General features: G+C 52.6%; 2 protein-coding genes across 5 annotated transcripts in view; one reads left to right on the top strand and one right to left on the bottom strand.

Moving 5' to 3' along the window:
• LUZP1 (leucine zipper protein 1) overlaps window positions 1–11,488 on the top strand; it is a 99,149-nt gene extending 87,661 nt beyond the window's left edge. For all 3 annotated transcript variants that reach the window (XM_044237407.1, XM_044237404.1, XM_044237406.1), the window contains exons 3-4: window positions 2,880–6,055; window positions 7,577–11,488. In XM_044237407.1, the coding sequence (XP_044093342.1) occupies window positions 2,999–6,055; window positions 7,577–7,732 (3,213 nt within the window). In that variant the 5' untranslated portion in view covers window positions 2,880–2,998 and the 3' untranslated portion in view covers window positions 7,733–11,488. The remainder of the gene's footprint in view (window positions 1–2,879; window positions 6,056–7,576) is intronic.
• A 1,365-nt stretch (window positions 11,489–12,853) lies between these two features.
• KDM1A (lysine demethylase 1A) overlaps window positions 12,854–18,655 on the bottom strand; it is a 60,305-nt gene continuing 54,503 nt past the window's right edge. For both annotated transcript variants that reach the window (XM_044237402.1, XM_044237403.1), the window contains 5 exons: window positions 17,116–17,303; window positions 16,569–16,683; window positions 14,945–15,072; window positions 14,164–14,310; window positions 12,854–13,322 (listed from right to left, as the gene is read on the bottom strand). In XM_044237402.1, the coding sequence (XP_044093337.1) occupies window positions 13,137–13,322; window positions 14,164–14,310; window positions 14,945–15,072; window positions 16,569–16,683; window positions 17,116–17,303 (764 nt within the window). In that variant the 3' untranslated portion in view covers window positions 12,854–13,136. The remainder of the gene's footprint in view (window positions 13,323–14,163; window positions 14,311–14,944; window positions 15,073–16,568; window positions 16,684–17,115; window positions 17,304–18,655) is intronic.

Raw genomic sequence — 18,655 nt, 5'->3', positions numbered from 1 at the left:
AGGGTCCTGATCCAGCCTTGTGTCGGACTCCCTGCTCATGGGGAGTCTGCTTCTTCCCCTCTGACTCCCTATACCCCCCCACCACTCACTCTCATGTGCTGTCTCTCTCAAATAAAATCTTTTTTTTTAATTTATTAATTTGACAGACAGAGATATAATTAGGCAGAGAGGCAGGAAGGGAAGCAGGCTCCCTGCTGAGCAGATAACCTCATGCGGGGCTTGATCCCAGGACCCTGGGATCATGACCTCAGCTGAAGGCAGAGGCTTTAACCCACTGAGCCACCCAGACGCCCCTCATAAAATCTTAAAAAAACTCTTTGCTTTCCATTCCTTCTTGCATATCATGCCTGCCTTAAGTGATCAATTTCTATATTCACTCTTTTTTTTAGATTTTTTTTGAGAGGACAGGTCCAAGAGCAGGGGATGGGGCTGAGAGAGAGGGAGAAGCAGACTCCCCGTTCGAGCATGGCACCCAAAGTGGGGCTTGATCCCATGACCTGAGCCAAAATAAAGAGTTCGACATGACACTTAATTGACTGAGCCGCCCAGGTGCCCCAGTTTCTATACTCTGAAGTACATCCATAAATAGCTTTTTCAGTGAAGGTCTATTAATAATAAACACTTAGGTTTTTATTTTCCTTTTTTGTTGTTGTTGTTCTGAAAGGGTTTCTAATTGTATCTTGTTTCATACTTTCCCTCGGTATTTTCTTCTAGGTTACGATTATTTTACTTTTTGTTACTTCTCTTGGTGGTATCCTGCTGTATCCTTACTTACGTGTCTAGGTGCAGATTTAACTTTACTACCCTGCTTGGTTGGGACTTTACTTCCTAAGTGTAAGGCTTCCTGTCTTTCATCAACTCTTGAAAATACTGGTAGTTCTTCAAATATTACATCACCTTCATTCTCTCTAGTCCTTCCTTTTGGGTCACACATTAAAAACTTCCTCATTTTTAGACATCTTTATTTTATTCCCCATCTATTAACCTTTCTTTCCCCATCTATTAACCTTTCTTTCTTGTCTTTCCTTCCTTTCTTCTTCAAGTAGGCTTAATGCCCCAGCATGGAGCCGAATAGGGGGCTTGAACTCATGAAGCTGAGATCAAGACCTGAGCTGAAATCAACAGTCAGGTGCTTAACCGACTGAGCCACCCAGGTGCCACATGAGACTTTCTTTCACAAAATCTTTTTACGTTTGTGCTGCCCTTTGTAATCTTGTATCTCTTCTCAACCACTGTACTCTTTTCATTTGCACTGAATTTGCCATTTTTCTTTCCATTTGTAGTGATTCTTTTTGGTTAATTTAAAAATCTTCTGATCTTAGTTAATGCCATCTCTTTCTAATCTGGTTTGGATTCCTTCTTCTTCTTCTTCTTCTTTTTTTTTTTTAACTGTAAACACTGGAATATGCTTGATTTAGGGTCTCTATCTTATGAACTTTTGTTCTTATTGCTATAAATATCCTTTGTTCAGTCATAGTAAAAGAGCTGTCCTTATGGTTTTTTGTGGGTTTTTTAAAGATTTTTGAGAGAAAGCAGTAGAGAGAGAGAAAGAGCATAAGAGGGGGTACAGAGGGGCGCCTGGGTGGCTCAGTGGGTTGAGCCGCTGCCTTCGGCTCAGGTCATGATCCCAGGGTCCTGGGATCGAGCCCCGCATTGGGCTCTCTGCTCATCGGGAAGCCTGCTTCCTCCTCTCTCTCTCTCTGCCTGCCTCTCTGCCTACTTGTGATCTCTTGCTCTGTCAAATAAATAAAATATTAAAAAAAAAAAAGAGGGGGTACAGAGAGAGAGGGAGAAGCAGGCTCCTCACTGAGCAGGGAGTGTGACGCTGGGCATGATCCCGGGACCCAAAGTCCCTGGATCATGACCTGAGCCAAAGGCAGATGCTTAACTGACTGAGCCACCCAGGTGCCCATCTTTGTAATTTAGAATTGTAAACCCAGGGTTCAGCAGGACTTTATCTGTGGAACTCTTGTGTGACCTGAGTAGAGGGTGTATCTCTCCAGAGTATTTCTGTTTACCTCTGGTAGGTTTCCCAGGGATTTTACCAGGCTCAGACCATTTTAGGTTAGATGGTCAGCAAAGACAAGTTGATACCAGAGCACTCAAGGCAGTCTAAATTTGAACTCAGAACTCAAGTGAAGGCACGACCCAAATTATAAATTCTCTAGGGATATAACCCTTTCTTTCTCTCCCAGAGCCTAGGTCCTATTATCTCCCTAATGTCAGTGAGGTGATTTTCTTTTTCACTAATCTATTTTTTCTTTTTTAAGATTTTATTTATTTGACAGAGATCACAAGTAGGCAGAGAGGCAGGCAGAGAGAGAGGGGGAAGCAAGCTCCCTTGGGGCTCGATCCCTGAGATCATGACCCGAGCTGAAGGCAGAGGCTTCACCCACTGAGCCACCCAGGCGCCCCATTCACTAATCTAGTTGTTCCCTGAAGCTGTCATAGTTCTTGATAATCTTACGATTATTTACTGCTTTATTACCAAGAGGTTTCTACACATTATCTCGGAACAGTAATGGGGAGAGATATGGTAAGGGTCATTGTACCCATTTTACAACTCAGTAAAACTGAAGCTGTTTACTTAGTGATTTGCAGAAACGTAAGGACAGTCCTGGGATTATGTAGGTGGCACACGGTAAAGATGAGAAATAAGGCATCCCTCTGTATTTTTGCCATGTGGCCACACGTAGCATTCTTCATTAGGATTAAACTAGATAATCACCTCAGTATTGGTCATTCCTGCAGGGTTATTAAAATTCATTCAACACATTTGAGCACCTGCTATGTTTTAGGCGCAAGAATTAAAAGAACGGGGGGCTGAAGTACAGATGTTAGATCTGCGCCTGACATGCTTTCTGCTTTTCCTTCTGTAGACTGATAATGGTCTCCAGCTGCCAAAGAAGGCTGTGGACACCAAGAGAAAGGTAACCATTTCTCGTCCCCGCGAGTGGAACTGGATGCCTCTCGGGGCGCGCAGCAGCTGGCAGCAGGCATGGCTGAACTTACAAGCTACAAGGACACCGCCTCCAGCCGCCACCTGCGGTTTAAGTTACAGAGTCTAAGCCGCCGTCTCGATGAGCTGGAGGAAGCCACGAAAAACCTCCAGAAAGCAGAGGATGAGCTCCTGGACCTCCAGGACAAGGTGATTCAGGCGGAAGGCAGCAACTCCAGCATGCTGGCGGAGATCGAAGTGCTGCGCCAGCGAGTGCTGAGAATCGAGGGCAAAGATGAGGAAATCAAGAGAGCGGAGGACCTGTGTCGGCTGATGAAGGAGAAGCTGGAAGAGGAGGAAAACCTCACCCGGGAGCTGAAGTCTGAGATCGAGCGGCTCCAGAAGCGAATGGCCGAGCTGGAGAAGCTGGAGGAGGCCTTCGGCAGGAGCCAGAGCGACCGCACCCAGCTCTGGCTGAGTCTGAATGAGGAGCGGAACCTGACCAAGAAGATCTCCTCCGAGCTGGAAATGCTCAGGGTCAAAGTGAAAGAACTGGAATGTTCCGAGGACCGCCTGGATAAAACGGAGCAGAGCTTAGTGTCAGAGTTAGAAAAGCTGAAGTCGTTGACTCTGAGCTTTGTGAGTGAGAGAAAATACTTGAATGAAAAGGAGAAAGAAAACGAGAAGCTCATCCGAGAGCTCACCCAGAAACTGGAGCAGAACAAAAAACTGCACCGAGATTACACCAGGAACGCTTCTAATCTTCTGGAAAGGAACGACCTGCGGATTGAGGACGGGATCTGCTCCACGCCGCCGTGCAAAGAATCGAGGAGGAAGGGCGCTCTGGACTATCTGAAGCAGGTCGAGAACGAAGCCAGAAACAGATCCGAAAACGAGAAGAACCGAAATCAGGAAGACAACAAAGTGAAAGACCTTAACCAAGAGATTGAGAAACTTAAGACACAGATCAAACATTTTGAATTTTTGGAAGAAGAGCTTAAGAAAATGAGGGCCAAAAACAATGACCTTCAGGATAATTACCTAAGTGAGCAAAATAAGAACAAACTCTTGGCCAGCCAGCTGGAGGAGATAAAGCTACAGATCAAGAAACAGAAAGAGTTAGAGAACGGGGAGGTGGAAGGGGACGAGGCTTTCCTGCCCGGCAAAGGCAGGCACGAGAGGACGAAGTTGAGAGGCCACGGGACCGAGGCGTCCAAGCACACGGCCCGGGAACTGTCCCCTCAGCACAAGCGGGAGAGGCATCGCAACAGGGAGTTTGCGCTCAACAGTGACTATTCTCCGGGCAACAGGCAGGCCTCCTCTCCTAGTTTCACCAACAGGAGGGCCGCCAAAGCTTCCAACGCCGGGGCGGCTGCGGACAGTGGGGCTCAGGAGACGAGGAGGGCGGAGGAGCGATGCGGGTCGGGCTCTTCTCAGAGCGAAGGCAGGAAGGCCAGGGAGCAGCCGTCGGTGCTGAGCCGCTACCCGCCCGCGGCGCAGGAGCACAGCAAGGTTTGGAAGGGCGCTCCCAAGCCAGGAGCGGAGAGTGGGTTGAAGGGAAAAGTGGAGAAGACAACACGAACGTTTAGTGACAATACCACCCAGGGGGCTGTGCCCAGTGACGTCCCGGGTAGAGGTGACAAGGCTTCTGACAGCTCCGCGGAGGCCCCCTTTGGCAAGAGGGGGCAGGTACCCGGCAACGGAAGTCCGTTAAATCAGGCTGCAGACTGCGGCAGTCCTAAGGGGATCGGATCCCTGGCCTCGTCTCGGAGATCTTCCTCGGAAGGACTCTGCAAGGGCAAAAAGGCTGCCAGCGGCCCAGAGGCGGATAGCAGTGCCCCAAATTCTAAGCCTCCACTCTTATCAAAATATCCCTATAGCTCCAGAAGCCAAGAGAACATCCTTCAGGGCTTCTCAACCCCAAACAAAGAAGGCATCGATCAACCCGTAGCCGTCGTGATGGAAGACAGCAGTCCGCACGAGGCCCTGAGGTGCCGCGTCATCAGGTCCGGCGGCAGAGAGAACGCAGACTCCGATGACGACGGGGATGCGGCGTCTCTGGTTACTGCCAAGTTGGTGAACACAACCATCACGCCGGAGCCGGAGCCCAGGCACCAGCCCAGCTCGAGGGAAAAAGCCAAATCGCGAGGAGGCCTTAGAACCGCCCTGTTTGAGAATGATAAAGATGTCGGGACAGAAAGTGAGTCCGTGAAGCCCGTCAGAGCCTCTGCCAATGCTGTCGAGTTCCCAGATGCCAACGGTGCTGGGGTCAAAAGCCAACGGCCCTTCAGCCCCAGAGAGGCCTTGCGGTCCAGAGCCATCATCAAACCCGTCATCATTGATAAGGATGTGAAAAAAATTATGGGAGGATCTGGAACCGAGGCCGCCACGGAGAAGCAGAAATGCACCTCGAAACCAGGCCCCAACAAGGTGACGAGCAGCATAACCATTTACCCCGCGGACAGCAGCAGCCCGCGCTGCAGCCCCGGCGAGGCGGCGCGGGAGAGGCACACGTCCACCAGCAACATCCAGGTTGGGCCGGCGGAGCTCACGGCGCTCGGCAGCGCCGGCTCCCCCTTCCAGCTCTCCGTTCACAAACATGACCTCGCCCTGCAGCTCACCGAAGCAGAAAGGACGGCAGATGGGCCCCCGAAGAACAGGCCAGAAACCGTGGTGTCTCGGAGCAGCATTATAATCAAGCCCTCGGAGCCCTCGGAGAGAAACAGCCACGCAGCCCCAGCGGAGACAATCCGGTGGAAAAACCACAGCGCCCCTGCGGAAGGGGGCTCCGCGGACGCCAGGCACGTCACGGTGCGCAACGCCTGGAAGAGCCGGCGGGACTTGAACTCCTCGGAGGACCCCCCAGCCCGAGGAGGGAGAGGCGCCGAAGCCGCCGATGCCTACACCCAGAGGGCCGCCACGGACTGCTCGGACCTCGGGCAGCCCAGGTCGCACGTCTGTGAGCAGGGCACTCCGAGGGCAGGAAGTTCAGGGGACGCCCCCGAGCTCGCCTCCAGAAGGACCCAGAGCAGCCTCACCGTGGCCGAGGTGCTCAGTCGTCGCAATCGGGTGGGAGATGCGGCCGCCGGGGCAGCCTGGAACCACGCGGCAGGCGCGGTGAGCCCCCCGCTTTCCCTCTCCCTCCTCCCCTCCTTGCGCTTTCCTTTTCTCTGGCCAGCGTGACTCAGGATTATGGGGCTGGGAAATACCGGGGAGAGCTGGGCTGCTCGGAGAACCGGAGAACTGCTCAGAATCGGGTGGGTTTGGCCTTGAGAAGGAGCAAGTACGTCGCAGAAGGTATTTGGGCAGGGAGCAGCTTGAGTTTCCCAAACCCTTTTTCCAGTCTGTCTCTTCTGTACTGAAGGCCACACAAAAGGAAGAGATCTGGCCTCCTTCCCCTGGGTTTGCCAGAGTAGCCAAAGGAACTCCCCTTAAAGCCCCACAGAGCAGCATCTAGAAGCCCAGGAAGCCGCGGCCGGAGAGGAGAGCTGGGGAGAGGGTCTCCCCAGCGGAGCTCACCAGCTGCTGGCACGCGGGGCACGAGGGGCACCAGCGCGAGGGCTTTTCCTGGGCCCCGCTGACACGCCTGGGCCCACGGGTCACTCTCTTTTGCCCCAGACACGCGTCTAAGTCATCGTGTCCTTCGTCTTGAGGGCAGCGCTGACCCAGTAGGCTTGTTCCAGGAGCGAGAAATCACAACCGCCGCCTCATGTGAGGGTCGGAGCGTCAGGGCAGTGAAGGGGCGGCCTCTACGAGTGTCTTGATCCGGAGCCTGCGAGGTTGCAGGACGTTTTGGACGCAGATGTGGTTTCCTTTTTAGAGGGCACGTGATGGTGCGTGAAGCGAAATGCCCTGCAAGCCCTCACAGGGCACTGAGCGTCTGACCGCGCACCTCCCCTCCGTCTCAGTCTCTCCAGGAGCCCCGCGGGCAGGCATTAGCCCCATTTTTTAGATCTAGAAATGGAGGGTCAGAGACCCAAAGTGCCTTACCTAAGGCCGCCTGAGTGAATTACTGGAAGAGCTAAGATGTGGATCGAAGATTCTGGTTTCTGAATCACGCACTTTCTACCCTGCCAGCTTGAAACTTGCTCACTCATACTTGAGTTCTTCGATCTGCATTTGCTCGAAGGACCAATGAGAACACTGAAAAGGCAGAGTTTTGGTACAAGAGGAGTGAAGGGGAGGGGTGTGTTTAGGTCCCTCAAGCTTTGGATATCCGAGAGCAGATGAGGGATATGTACAGGACCTGAGAGGGAAGGGCCCTGGCTTTTTGGTAGTTTATAGGTGGGAAGTAGGAGGAGCCTGACCTGGCCTCCTTTTCAGGGTACTTCCTTGCTCCCCAAGCAGGGAAATGGCTCACCCCAGAAGCACGCAGCCTGCCCATGCGGAACGCAAGGAGTGCCGGGCCCCTGCTTATGGGGCTGGCCCCATGCCCCCATCCCAGGCCCTGTCCTACCCCACAAGCCCCAGCAGCCTGGGGGTGTGGTTTCTCCTTGTTTCCAAGGAATGTTTAAATTGGCCCGTCCTGTGGTCTGTCTACACTCTGCTGGGCTGGAGAGGACCCCTGGGGTAGGGAATGAGTGGGTCTGGTCCCTTGCTGTTGCCCTCCACAGCTCACTTCTGTCGTTTTTGGCACAGGAGGACGGGGACGACTGCTCACCCGGTGTCCACAGGCGACCGCACAACCCCCTGGAGCGGTGTGAGCTGCCTGCGAAGCCGGGGCCCTCCGAGTCGGGGCGCGCCCGGGCCGAGGAGCGGTTACGGCCAGCCCGGCCCTGCGCCGAGGACAACTGAGCCGGCTGGGCGAGGTCTGCTGTCTCCTCTGCTCCCGCTTCTCCACTCTCCTGCCTTCCTGCCCTACGGAGGATGCAAGGCCCGTGAACCCGGCTGGACGCCGGGCCTTGGCTGGGAGACGACGGCAGACCAGGCTGTGGCTCAGGTCGTTTTGCCAACTGGCCGGGGGGCTCCGAAACTACAAGCTGGACATAAGTCACGCAGGCCCAGCCTTCCCCGATGCATGAGTCCTCTCTCCTCGTCCCTGTCCCCAGGTCGCACAGGCCCCGCTGGCCCCCGGATGGCGAAAGCTACAGAAAGCCCTCGTACCCTCACCCCACAACAGCAGCCGAAGGCCCTTCTCTGCTCCTCGGTGGGGCAGAGGGCAGCCCTCCCGCGCGGCTAGTTTCTTAGTCTCCTCACCGCACCCCGTTCACTCCTTGTCAGCTCTAGGGGGCCGAGTACCCGCTGAGACTCAGCAGCCGTGGGCGCCACCGGGGCGGGGGGCACCCGCTCCTCTCAGAGCCCTTTGGCGTTCCTCGGACTTGGACAGCGGAAGAGGTCTGTGCTGCCTCTAAGGGACTGTGGGGGCAACCTTCAGGCTGCCGCTTCTCGGACTTGGCCCCCTGGGGCGGAACACACGGGTACCCACCTATCGGAATGATGTCCTCCCTCCCCCTCCCCTGGCTCTCTGCTCTCCTTCCAAAGGCACCTGGAAGCGCACAGGCCTCACGCATCTCCTTTCCTGGCACCGATAATGCTGCTGGCACTGCCCGCCCCTCTCCCTCAGCTGGAGACTAAAGGCCAACTCCGTCATTTCCACCCTTTGGAATATTCCGGAACTAAACTGGGCCTGACCCAGCGGACTCTGCCTTCTAGAAGTGCCCAGCAAGGGGGAAAGTGGGCAGGGAGAAGCGTCTCCCGTCACTCCACAAAGCAATATTTCCATGAGAGGCATGGACTCGTTCCTCTTCGCGTGCCGGGGAGGAGGTGTTGCACTTTACCAGGCTGCGGCTTTCCTGCAGAAGCGGGCCCTTGGCTTCTGCGAACGGTCATTAGGACTTCACTGGAGGACAGCTCATACTAAATGCCTATCGAGGGCCCCAGGTTTGTACAGTGCAAAATGCGGCAAAGCTTTCAGGAAGCCACACAAATAAACAGTTGATTAGTTTTCTTATTTCCAGTCACGGGGGGTGGGGGGGCATGACAGTTACAAAGAACCATATATTCTTGGCACGGCTTTTTGTGTAACACTCAGTTCGAAGAAGGGGTCCCTTTCCGAAGGCTGCTTGTAATGACGCAGACACTGTTCCTTCCTAGGGAAAGAGCATAGCTAGGAGTCAGGAAAGCTTGAGTTTTCTTCATGGCTTTGTACTGTGTTGCTGTGTGACTTTGGACAAGTCACTGTCTGTCCTCTTGGGGCCTCAGTTTCCTTATCTGTAAAACGAATTCTTTGAAATGGTCTCTAAGGGTCCTAAGTGTGACATTCTGAGATTATTCTGTTTACACTGTCCTGTGGGGGCTCACTCTGCTTCTGGAAGGTAGCATCCAGATGGGTTCAGGGAAGGGGTCTTCTCTCCTGCCATGTTTTCGAGGGCCTTGTTCTTTCCGCGTTTTAACATCATGCGGATGGACTCCGCGAAGCTCGGCCGGCCTCGTTCTTCTGGTCTGTGACAGGAGGGACTGGCTCCGATGGCTTCTGTGCCCACGTGGCTCACAGCGCTCCCTGGCTTTCGGGACCCCCATCGGCCCTCTCGTGTTGCTGGCTTTGCGAGCCTCTTCCCGGCCTGCACTCGGTGGGAACCAGCGCTCATCACGCCCGCGTCTGCCATCAGACCTGGCGACCCTGGCGACGGCGCGGGGCACACCTCGCTTCCTTTCGGGGACAGGAAAGTTGCGCACCGACTTCCATTTTCTGGAGCGTTGCCAGTCGAAGGGCATTGCCGTGTAGCTTCTCTCTCGTCCACTGTGCTGCCTCACACGCTTAGTTCAAGATGCTCTTTTCAGAACCTCTTCCTGCTGCTGCTCCGGGTCACTGGCTAGAAACTAGCTTACCCGAGGCTGCAGCCGCTCACCTGCAGCCCCCCTGCCGTTCCTCTTCACTGGCTGGCAACCTGGAGAGTCCGAAGGAAACGGGCCTCTCGGTGGTCTGCTGAGGTTACAGGAAACGAATTCTGCGGCTCTTCTCTGCTGGTGGAAACAAACGGGTGCCAAGCCATGCCTACAGAGGTGTCGCCAATAATTCTCGTCTTCGGGCGTTGGAGCCCTGGATTCTGGTGCTGTAGCTCCTGGTGCCAAAGTCTGGATCTTTCCACATTGCAGCAGCATCAACACCTGCCACTCCCCAGAATGCTCTGTGGAAGGGGGGGACAGCTGTGGTGCCCTCTTGCTGAGGGCTGCTGTCTTAAAAATCTGAGTGCAATAGGGTTTGATTGTAACGATTATTTCAGGATAAATACTGTGTTTCCTTACTCTGCATACTTTCTAGAACCGTTATAAAATAGATTTTATTTTTAAGTGTCCTCAGCATTGCAGACGATACCATGTATAATAGCAAACGAAGGCTGGAGGCTCGGTTCCTCTGGGTTTCAAGTGGCTGGCAAGGCCGGCTCTCAAATTCCAAAGTTCGAAGGCCCCTTTCTGAAAAGCCACCTGTGTGGGACCATCTGGAGCTCACAGTCAGGGGTCCTGGAGGAAACTTTCACCAAATAGGGGAGACCTAGTAATTAAATAGCTGTCCGATCAGCCAAACAGCCCTGCTGTCCCAACCGACAGACCCACTTTCAGTGCCTCTAACTCCAGCTCTTACTGGCCGGCCGCTAGCTGCGGGAGGGCTCCCGGGCGCCGGTGCCCAGAGCTGCGCGGCTGGAGAACGCATGCGAGGCGGCTGAAGGCCAGAGGCCACGCTCTCACATCGGGCACTCAAACCACCCGAGGAAGCTGTAGGGGTGGCAGGCGAGGAAGCCGTGGCTGTTTCTGCTTTAGCCTGACAGTGAGCCAGCGCGGGCGGGAGGGGATCTGCAGCGGGGCCCGCCGCTCCGGCCTCGGTCCCCGGCGAGTCCGCACAGAAATCCTCCCCCTCCTCCGTTATCTAGGACCCGGGACCCTGGGGCAGATTTAGTGTGGTGGGTCAGTGGCAAGCGCTACCCCTGCCCAGTAAGGAACGGGGACCCAGAGCCTCTGTGGATGTGGGGTTTGTTGTTACTCTGACAGGACTGCTTGGGAAGAGCTGCTTTTAGGGATTATCTTTGGACAACCCCCGGGGGGACCCAGGGTTCTCCTCGAAGCCTCACAGCCAAGACCATAGGAAAGGGGCCCTATTTTCCTGCTGCTTCACAGCTCAGAACATGTACTGAAAGGAATGTATTTTTAAGAGAATAAAGTCTATTTTTTTGTATTTTAAAGACTGGGAGGGCTGGGAGAGCGGCCCTCACAAAACTGTCGATGCGTCAGAGACCCCTCTGCTGGGGGGCGCCGGCTCGCAGTCCCCGAGTCCCTCTGCTCGTTCCGGCAGGCGCTCTGGCCTCAGCCCTGCCCCTTGGAGTCTAGGTGCGGCAGCTTCTACGTTCCTGCTCCAAGCCTGGGACCAAGGAGGCCGGACCCTGTTGCTGGAAACCAGGGCGACGCCATGAGCGGGGACTCGGGGCGCCTTGGGTGCATGTGTATAGTGGAGGCTGCCTGTGTGCACGGATCCTCGGGCTCGAATGCTGGCTGCTGGCTCTGCTGTTGGCTCTGCGGCACAATATGTAACCAATAAAGCTCCCTAGTTTCCATGTGCTCGTGTGTGAGTCCCTGGTGCCATTTCTGTCGTCACCTGAGTGCAGCTGTTGTCTGGGCATCGGCACAGCTGGCGCAACTCACTGTAGTTGACAAACCAACTCATCAGTGACGCTGCGAGGACAGGTGACATGCTGGGGCTTGGAAGAGGACACGCCTGACACCCAGCAAACGGCTGCTGGGATTCTTCGTTTTAGGCTTGTCTGTCCTCACGTGGAACGGTCCTCTGTCTCAAGGTGCCTATGCCATTTATTTAAAAAACAAATGTTTTAAAGCACCTAATGCTGGACCACCCACCTGCGGTAACAGTATGAGGGGCAGAGCTGTGCCTGGTTTTATTTTAAACACAGATTGTAGGTCAAAGTCTATACACTTTCCACCACTCGCCCCGGTCCTGGTGTACAGATTCCCCCGCCGCTATTACTCGAAGACTAGGGGAAGCCCCTTTTATCTCCATTTTTATCCTATCGTTAGCCCACCTGTGTAACAACCCTCAAATCTAAGAATAAACCTCATTTAGGCTAATTATAAGGAAGAACTGACAACACAAGTAAAAGCAAACAGATAATGTGCGTGTGTTTGTAGTAAAAGTGTTAGGAGCCCTTGAGAAGGAACAGTTACTGTTCCCTTGTAAACATGTTTTTACCTTGTATGGCAAAAGGGAATTCGCAGACATGAGTAAGGATTTTGAATGGGGAGAGGATTTGGGTGGGCCTTAAATGAAATCACAAGTGTCCTTGTATGAGACAGGACTGGAGAACAAGCGAAGCAGGAACTGGAGTGATGTGCTCTGAAGAGCGAGGAAGGGGCCGCAAAGAAGCTAAAAAGGCAAGGCAATGGCATCTTCCCTCAGCGCCTGCTGTGGTCCTCCACTAAGAGCAGCGACAGGAGACGGACAGTGATAGCTAAGTCACCTAAACCCTTGACCTCCTTGCGGAACACCTCCTAAAACTTCTGTGCCGGTGTGCTGGACCCAAGAGTGGAAAGTTAGCACAGACCCATGGAGGGAACCGGGGGAGTAAAGCCAGAATGGTCTCTCAGAGATCCACCCAAACTCTGTGCCTTGTTTTATTTTAAATTTAGAAATTTAAAATATTTAAAAATTCAGAGTCTCCTCTGATTTCTTAGGCTTGACCTGTAGCTTCACACTCTTGGCGTAGTGACCCCACAGTCCCAATGGGGAACGCTCTCGTTCCAAGGATCACGAAGCCTTTGCTTCTGCGGGGCTCCCCTCAACCCTACCTTCAGACCTGGCCAAACCATCTGTTGCCTTTGTATAAACATCCTCCTTATTTAAACGAGAAAACTGGCAATTCTAAAGGCACAGCACCCGTTATGTAAATCTAAAGGGGAAACAACGAGAAAGAATTTTATATGAAGCTTTATTTTTAAAATATAAAAAACCACCACACACCAAGAGACTACGACATCCTCTCACAACGCCTGCTTACCTCAGTCTTGAGGAAGAACACGGACTTCCACGCTAACGGACAACTGCCCCTCTAGCCCTAAGTCACTCAAAGGAGGCCACCACCTTGGCCACCTGGCATCATGAATTCCTTAGTGGGATCCAGTATTGCTCCAAGAGCTCTGCTCACACGGCAGAAGACTCACAGTGTCTGCTTCCCTCAGAACCCGTCAATCAGTCTCACATGCTTGGGGACTGCTGTGCGGGGACGCCTGGTGTGGCCTGGCGAGGCAGCGTGTACATGGCCCCCAGGAACTGGTCTGCAATCCTTCCTGCTTCTCGCAGCCCACTCAGCAGAGCGCCGTGGACGGTGGCTGGATAATTCCGGATCGTATGCTCTCCAGCGAAGAACAGTCGTGGAATCGGCTATTGCAGGTAAACAAATGGAGAGAAGGATCAGCCAGTCGCAAACAGGAACTTTTCTTTTTGTTGTGTTTGAACTGCCAGATTCCTATCGGCCTTCGAAGGCTGCCCCCAGTCACAGACCATCGTTCTACCAAAAAGGATCTCCCTCATCAGCAAGTATTCTAGAAATGACCAAAGTAGAAATGCAACAATAAACCTCAGCCAAGCCAGCCTTAGTCCTAGGGTAAAGCAGGACTGGACCTGTTCTTATCACTGGATGCTGGGGGACACCCAGTTCTAGAGCTTCCTTTGCCCCCTACAGTACCTCCTGGGGCACAGGGGTTCCTGATTACTCTGCCACTGAAGCCAGCCAGCGTCTAACTCAGGACACCCCTGCTTCTCAGCTCCGGAGCGGGCTCACAGGGTCCTGAGCTCTGGAGCTGGGTCTGGCACTAAACAAGGACCCCTTAGGGGCATGTCCTGGAGACTGACATGTTCCTAGTGTTGGACACCCTGCAATAATCCTGTGAGCCATTACAGAACGGGGTGCAACTAAAAAAAAAAAATTTTTTCTTTTAAGGGGAAAAAGTTTGAATAAGGAAAAAGTAATTGGCTTATCCTATGGATTTTTCCATTCTGAATATGGACTGTCCAGATTTACAGAGCCGGAATGTGAGGAATCAGACACAAGTAATATTGGTCCTCCCTTTGACGCTGCTCATGGTTATTTGAAAGGGCCCAAGGAGAGAACAACTAAAATCTAACCACCAGCACCAGAACCTCCCCTACCCCATAAGGAAATAAGGAAATCCTTATTTGGGCTTATTCCCAAATAAGCCCAGGTAGTTTGCCAGTTTCTTACCTGTGGAGCACCTGGAATTGAGGGGCCAGGAGTGATTGGCTGAGCCATTAAGTCATAGTCATTTCCAGAAGATCCTGCAGCGACATATGAATAGGAGCCCCGGGCCCAGGGATCAGCACGCCAGCGAGATACCACAGTTTCCTTGGGCTGAAGAAAAAAGCACGAACAGAAGTTACTACAGGGCAGAGGACAAGCCAGTCCTCTCTGAAAGGTGGGAAAGCTGTGGTGGGGGGAATACAACAGAGCAGCAAAGGCGAAGAGGCAGGAGACAGGAGTTAGCCAAGGGATTGATGCTTCCACTTTCAAACACACAAATGGCTTCCAACTAAGCATCCACGTTCCCCTGCCTAGGAAATCTATACATCTACCCAGGACTTGACCTTTATTTTCTCATGAATTCCCAAGAAGCATTAATGTGCCTTCTTTCAAAGGAATCATAAGGATCTAGTGCTTCTTTCAGTGGGCCTAAAGAACAGAACAAAGTACCAAGCTACTCTTCCATGAGGGAGTCTGACCCTTTCGACTCAAAGGCGGGAGTGGCAGGACTCCACACGCAGGGATGACGGATGGGGCCGGCAGGGATATGCAGCAAACCCTTCTCAGTCCCCTAGGCCAGGTACTGGGCGGGGGGCTTTCCTGAATCCCACATTGACACACAGACTCCAAACACTCGCATTCCTGGAAACTCAGCACACCTCTCAATTCTGGCTGAAACTGTGCTGTGTCAGACCCCACTCTAGTGTCAACCTTGATCCCCATTGGCCCTTCCCACTTAACTTACCTGCGGCACAGCACTGCTGCCAAAAATTCCTTTGAGGATGGCCAGGCACCGGCCGACAATCACATCATCGCTTATGTTTTCCATGATGCCGGCAGCTTCTCCTGCCACTAGTGCCAGTAGTATTGGAGCTAGAGAAACAGAAAGAACAATTCCAGGGTTTTCCTACACACTTTTCTCAAGAACTTCTTTATCAGGCCCTACATTATTCTGGGCACCCGGAAATAGGAGGACCCACAGACAGACACGCAACACTCCTGCAAGAGACAACTTAGGTTTCCAAAATTGCAACTCAAAATCTATCCCTTAGAAGGCAGCTGGCAAAACTCTAGTCAGTAGAGTGTGACTCGTGTACTGAACCGCTTATAATTTTGCAGAATACAGAAATCTTGAAGACCTAACTTCAGACCCTGCTTAAAAAAAAAAAAAAAACACCCAAAAGGTAATACTGTATTTTAGGCATAGAGTCCTTAGCCCTGACCACTCTTAGTTTGCTCCATGACTAAAGAGCATTTTTAAAGATTTTATTTATTTATTTGACAGATCACAAGTAAGCAGAGAGACAGGCAGAGAGAGAGGGGGAAGCAGGCTCCCCACTGAGCAGAGAGCCTGATGTGGGGCTTGATCCTAGGACCCTGAGATCATGACCTGAGCTAAAGGCAGTGGCTTAACCCACTGAGCCACCCAGGTGCCCCGAGCTACATCCTTTTAACTACTCCAAACCCCTCTAAGCTCATCACCACCTTCGCCCACTCATTCGGAGACTATTTAGGCAACAGACTTGGTAACAGGCACAGTACGAGATGCTGGGACACAAAAGCTAGGAACTAGACTGAACAACCCCATGGATCAACAGAGATGTATCACATAGCTGTAGTTATGAACTGATAAAAGCAAATGAAGAAAAACAAAAGAGAAAAAAATACAGGGACTTAATTTAGTTTGAGGCAGCAGAAGTATGTGTGTCCTGGAAGGCCTCTCTGAAAGCACGGCAGGTCAAGGCCAGAAAGGCTGGGCAGGGTATGCCACGCTGGGGGGAAAGAGAAGAAGAAAAAAATCTCCGTGGGCCCAGACCACACAGTACATGCAGACGCCCTGAGGTAGAAGACAGGAGATCCACTTGTATACACACACACAAACGTTTTAAGCACCCACAGAGAAGAGCAATCCAGTTGTAGAAGAAATTAAAATAGGAGGCAGGGGTTTGACACATAGGTTCTAAAGGAAGTAGTCAAAAGATTCAGGGGCCAGTCAGATACAAAAGTCTGAGAATTAGGAATAAAGTTTCCCCTATGGAAGCTTCCCTGGTTCTGCACCTCCTGGCTGGGTTGATTCTTCTTTTTACGTTCCTTATGCAGTGCCCTGGGCTTTCACTCTGGTCCTCTACTAACAGCCCCGTTCCGAGAAGGCTCACCTCCTTAGTGTACTTCCCACTAGGATGTGAGCTCTTTGATGAGGGGTACTTTTTTTTTCTTCCATATCCCCAGCACCTAGCAGGAATTTCTGGGATTGCTGGTTGAATCAGTGAAAAAAAAGCAATACAATATGTATTTGAGAAAACCCAGAATATTTCTAATTCTCTATTCCTATAAGAATATGAAAAACATTAACACCAGGACGCAGTTACCTTTATAGAGGTTCCAGAAGAGGAAGAGCTCACCCCTGCTGGCCGTGGTGCTGCCAACGTGCCCGAACAAATTGACGCTTGGGTCCCAGAACACGCGGTCAAAACACAGTACCACCTGTTGTAAAAGAGGGGCCCGTGAGCTGCGGCAGGGCTCTTGACAGGGCTCAGGGAGCAGGGCTGGAAGCAGAGCTGTGCCTCGACAGGAACTACTGCTGCTCAGACCTTATCAGTTTCCTCTCATCTACTCTCCGCATAAGCCCAGAAATCCCTGTCACGAATGTATTATTGAAGACAACATTTAGAGCTGTTTTTGTGGGCTGAGGTCTGCAAAATGATCCCAGAAGAGTCAGTCCTCATCTATCTCTGTGTGTGTGTATTTATTAAAAAAAAAAATCAGGCACCGAAATGAACGGAAATGAGCGAATGGACAGGCCTCTCCCCCTCACCTCTCAGAGCCGAGAGCACAGCACAATGTGCAGAAACGCAAACCCCGATGATCCTCTCCGACCGCGCCACGGGCACGTGGAGAGATGCCCAGGGCCAGTACCTTGTTCAGGTTGCCGAATCCCATCCTCTGGACGGCGGATGTCTTCCACTCGGGAAGGGGCGGCACGAACTGGACGGCGGGGGGCTGCTGCTTCAGCACCCCCAGGGGCAGCGTGCACAGAACGGCGTCGCACTTGTAGATGAACGTCTGGCTCGTGGAGCGGGTGTTCACAGCTATCACTTCACACCCTAGAGACGGTGGAGGGAAAAGACTTCACTGGCGATAAGGATGGTACAGAACATTCTATGCGTGGGAGCATCTACATATGATCCCATGAATATCCTGTTCTCTTCACTTTTTAATACGAGAAAACCAAGGTGGCGGCGAAGTGACTAGACGGGCCCCGCGGGTACGCACCGCCAGGACTCAAGCGCTAACAGTCAGCTCCGGAGCCCCGGCTCCCCGCCCCCGCACTTGTCTGCACTTCCTCATACACTGGTCGTCTTCCAGGCTAACAGCCTTATTAGTTACCAAGGGTTAAGTAAATTGCGACCAAAGTGAAGAATAAAGGTCTGTAACAGCAGAAGCAGTGCCGCCCCACGGTGGTTAGGTGCTTGCTAAGGACCGAGAGGGATGACCCCAGAAGACCGCGGTGCCGACCGACGGACGCCACTGGCGCGCAGGGCGTGCCCTACCAGAGATAGCACTGGGAGGCCTCGCTTGCCAGAGTCTGCAGAAAGCTCAGAGTGGACCACAGCTAAGGCACTGAAAAGAGTGCCTTTTCCTCATTTGTGTTTTCTTTTTCAGTAAGTACCCATTTATTTCAGAAGATTTCAGAAAATACATAAACAGCTCAAAACTGGTAGAAAAGCTCAGTTCATGTCCCCTTTCCCACTGCTCTTCACCTGCCTGCAAAAGGCTATTCAAAGGCTACAGACCTCAACATCAGCTAGAAGCTTCAAATGAGGGGAATCAAATGGAAAATGGTCTCGGGGGCTGTAAAAGTAAGAGCATCTGCGGTCGTCTCTGCAATTCTAGAAGAGCGGCCATGAAGGGCAAGCAAGGTTGATGGCCACAATGCCACTTGTCACGAGGGCCCTGGGGGCAGGGGAGTGCGGTGATTCGCTTTCATCAAGATTCTCGACTACTGATTCCAGAGGTGGGTGGACAGCAGGTTCTCTGTGCTCCGCATTAAATGTGCCCTGACACCAGCAACAGTGAGCACTGAGCCTTCGGCCTGTGGGAATCGGGGTAACGCCACCTCTAAGTGTGATGCTCCCCGTATCAGAAACCAACCCGAGCGGTTAGCCCCTCTGCACGGGAAAGGCTAGAACAGATCCAAAGAGGAAGACCCAGACGGTAAAATACAAGGAGTGGGTCCCATTGTGCCCAGAGGCCCAAATCCCAGTCTTTAAGAATACACTTTGTGGGGCGCCTGGGTGGCTCAGTCAGTTAAGCATCTGCCTTTGGTTCGGGTTGTGATCCCGGGGTCTGGAATCGAGCCCATATGGGGGTCCCTGCTCAGCAGAGAGTCTGCTTCTCCCTCTTCCCAACACCCCTGCCTTGTGCTTGCTATCTCTCACAAATAAATGAATCTTAA

The sequence above is a fragment of the Neovison vison genome, chromosome 2 (assembly GCF_020171115.1).
Source record: "Neovison vison isolate M4711 chromosome 2, ASM_NN_V1, whole genome shotgun sequence".
NCBI classification, from domain to species: domain Eukaryota; kingdom Metazoa; phylum Chordata; class Mammalia; order Carnivora; family Mustelidae; genus Neogale; species Neogale vison.
The sequence above is the reverse complement of the archived record's forward strand: the minus strand, read 5'-3'. Positions and strand labels throughout refer to the sequence as shown.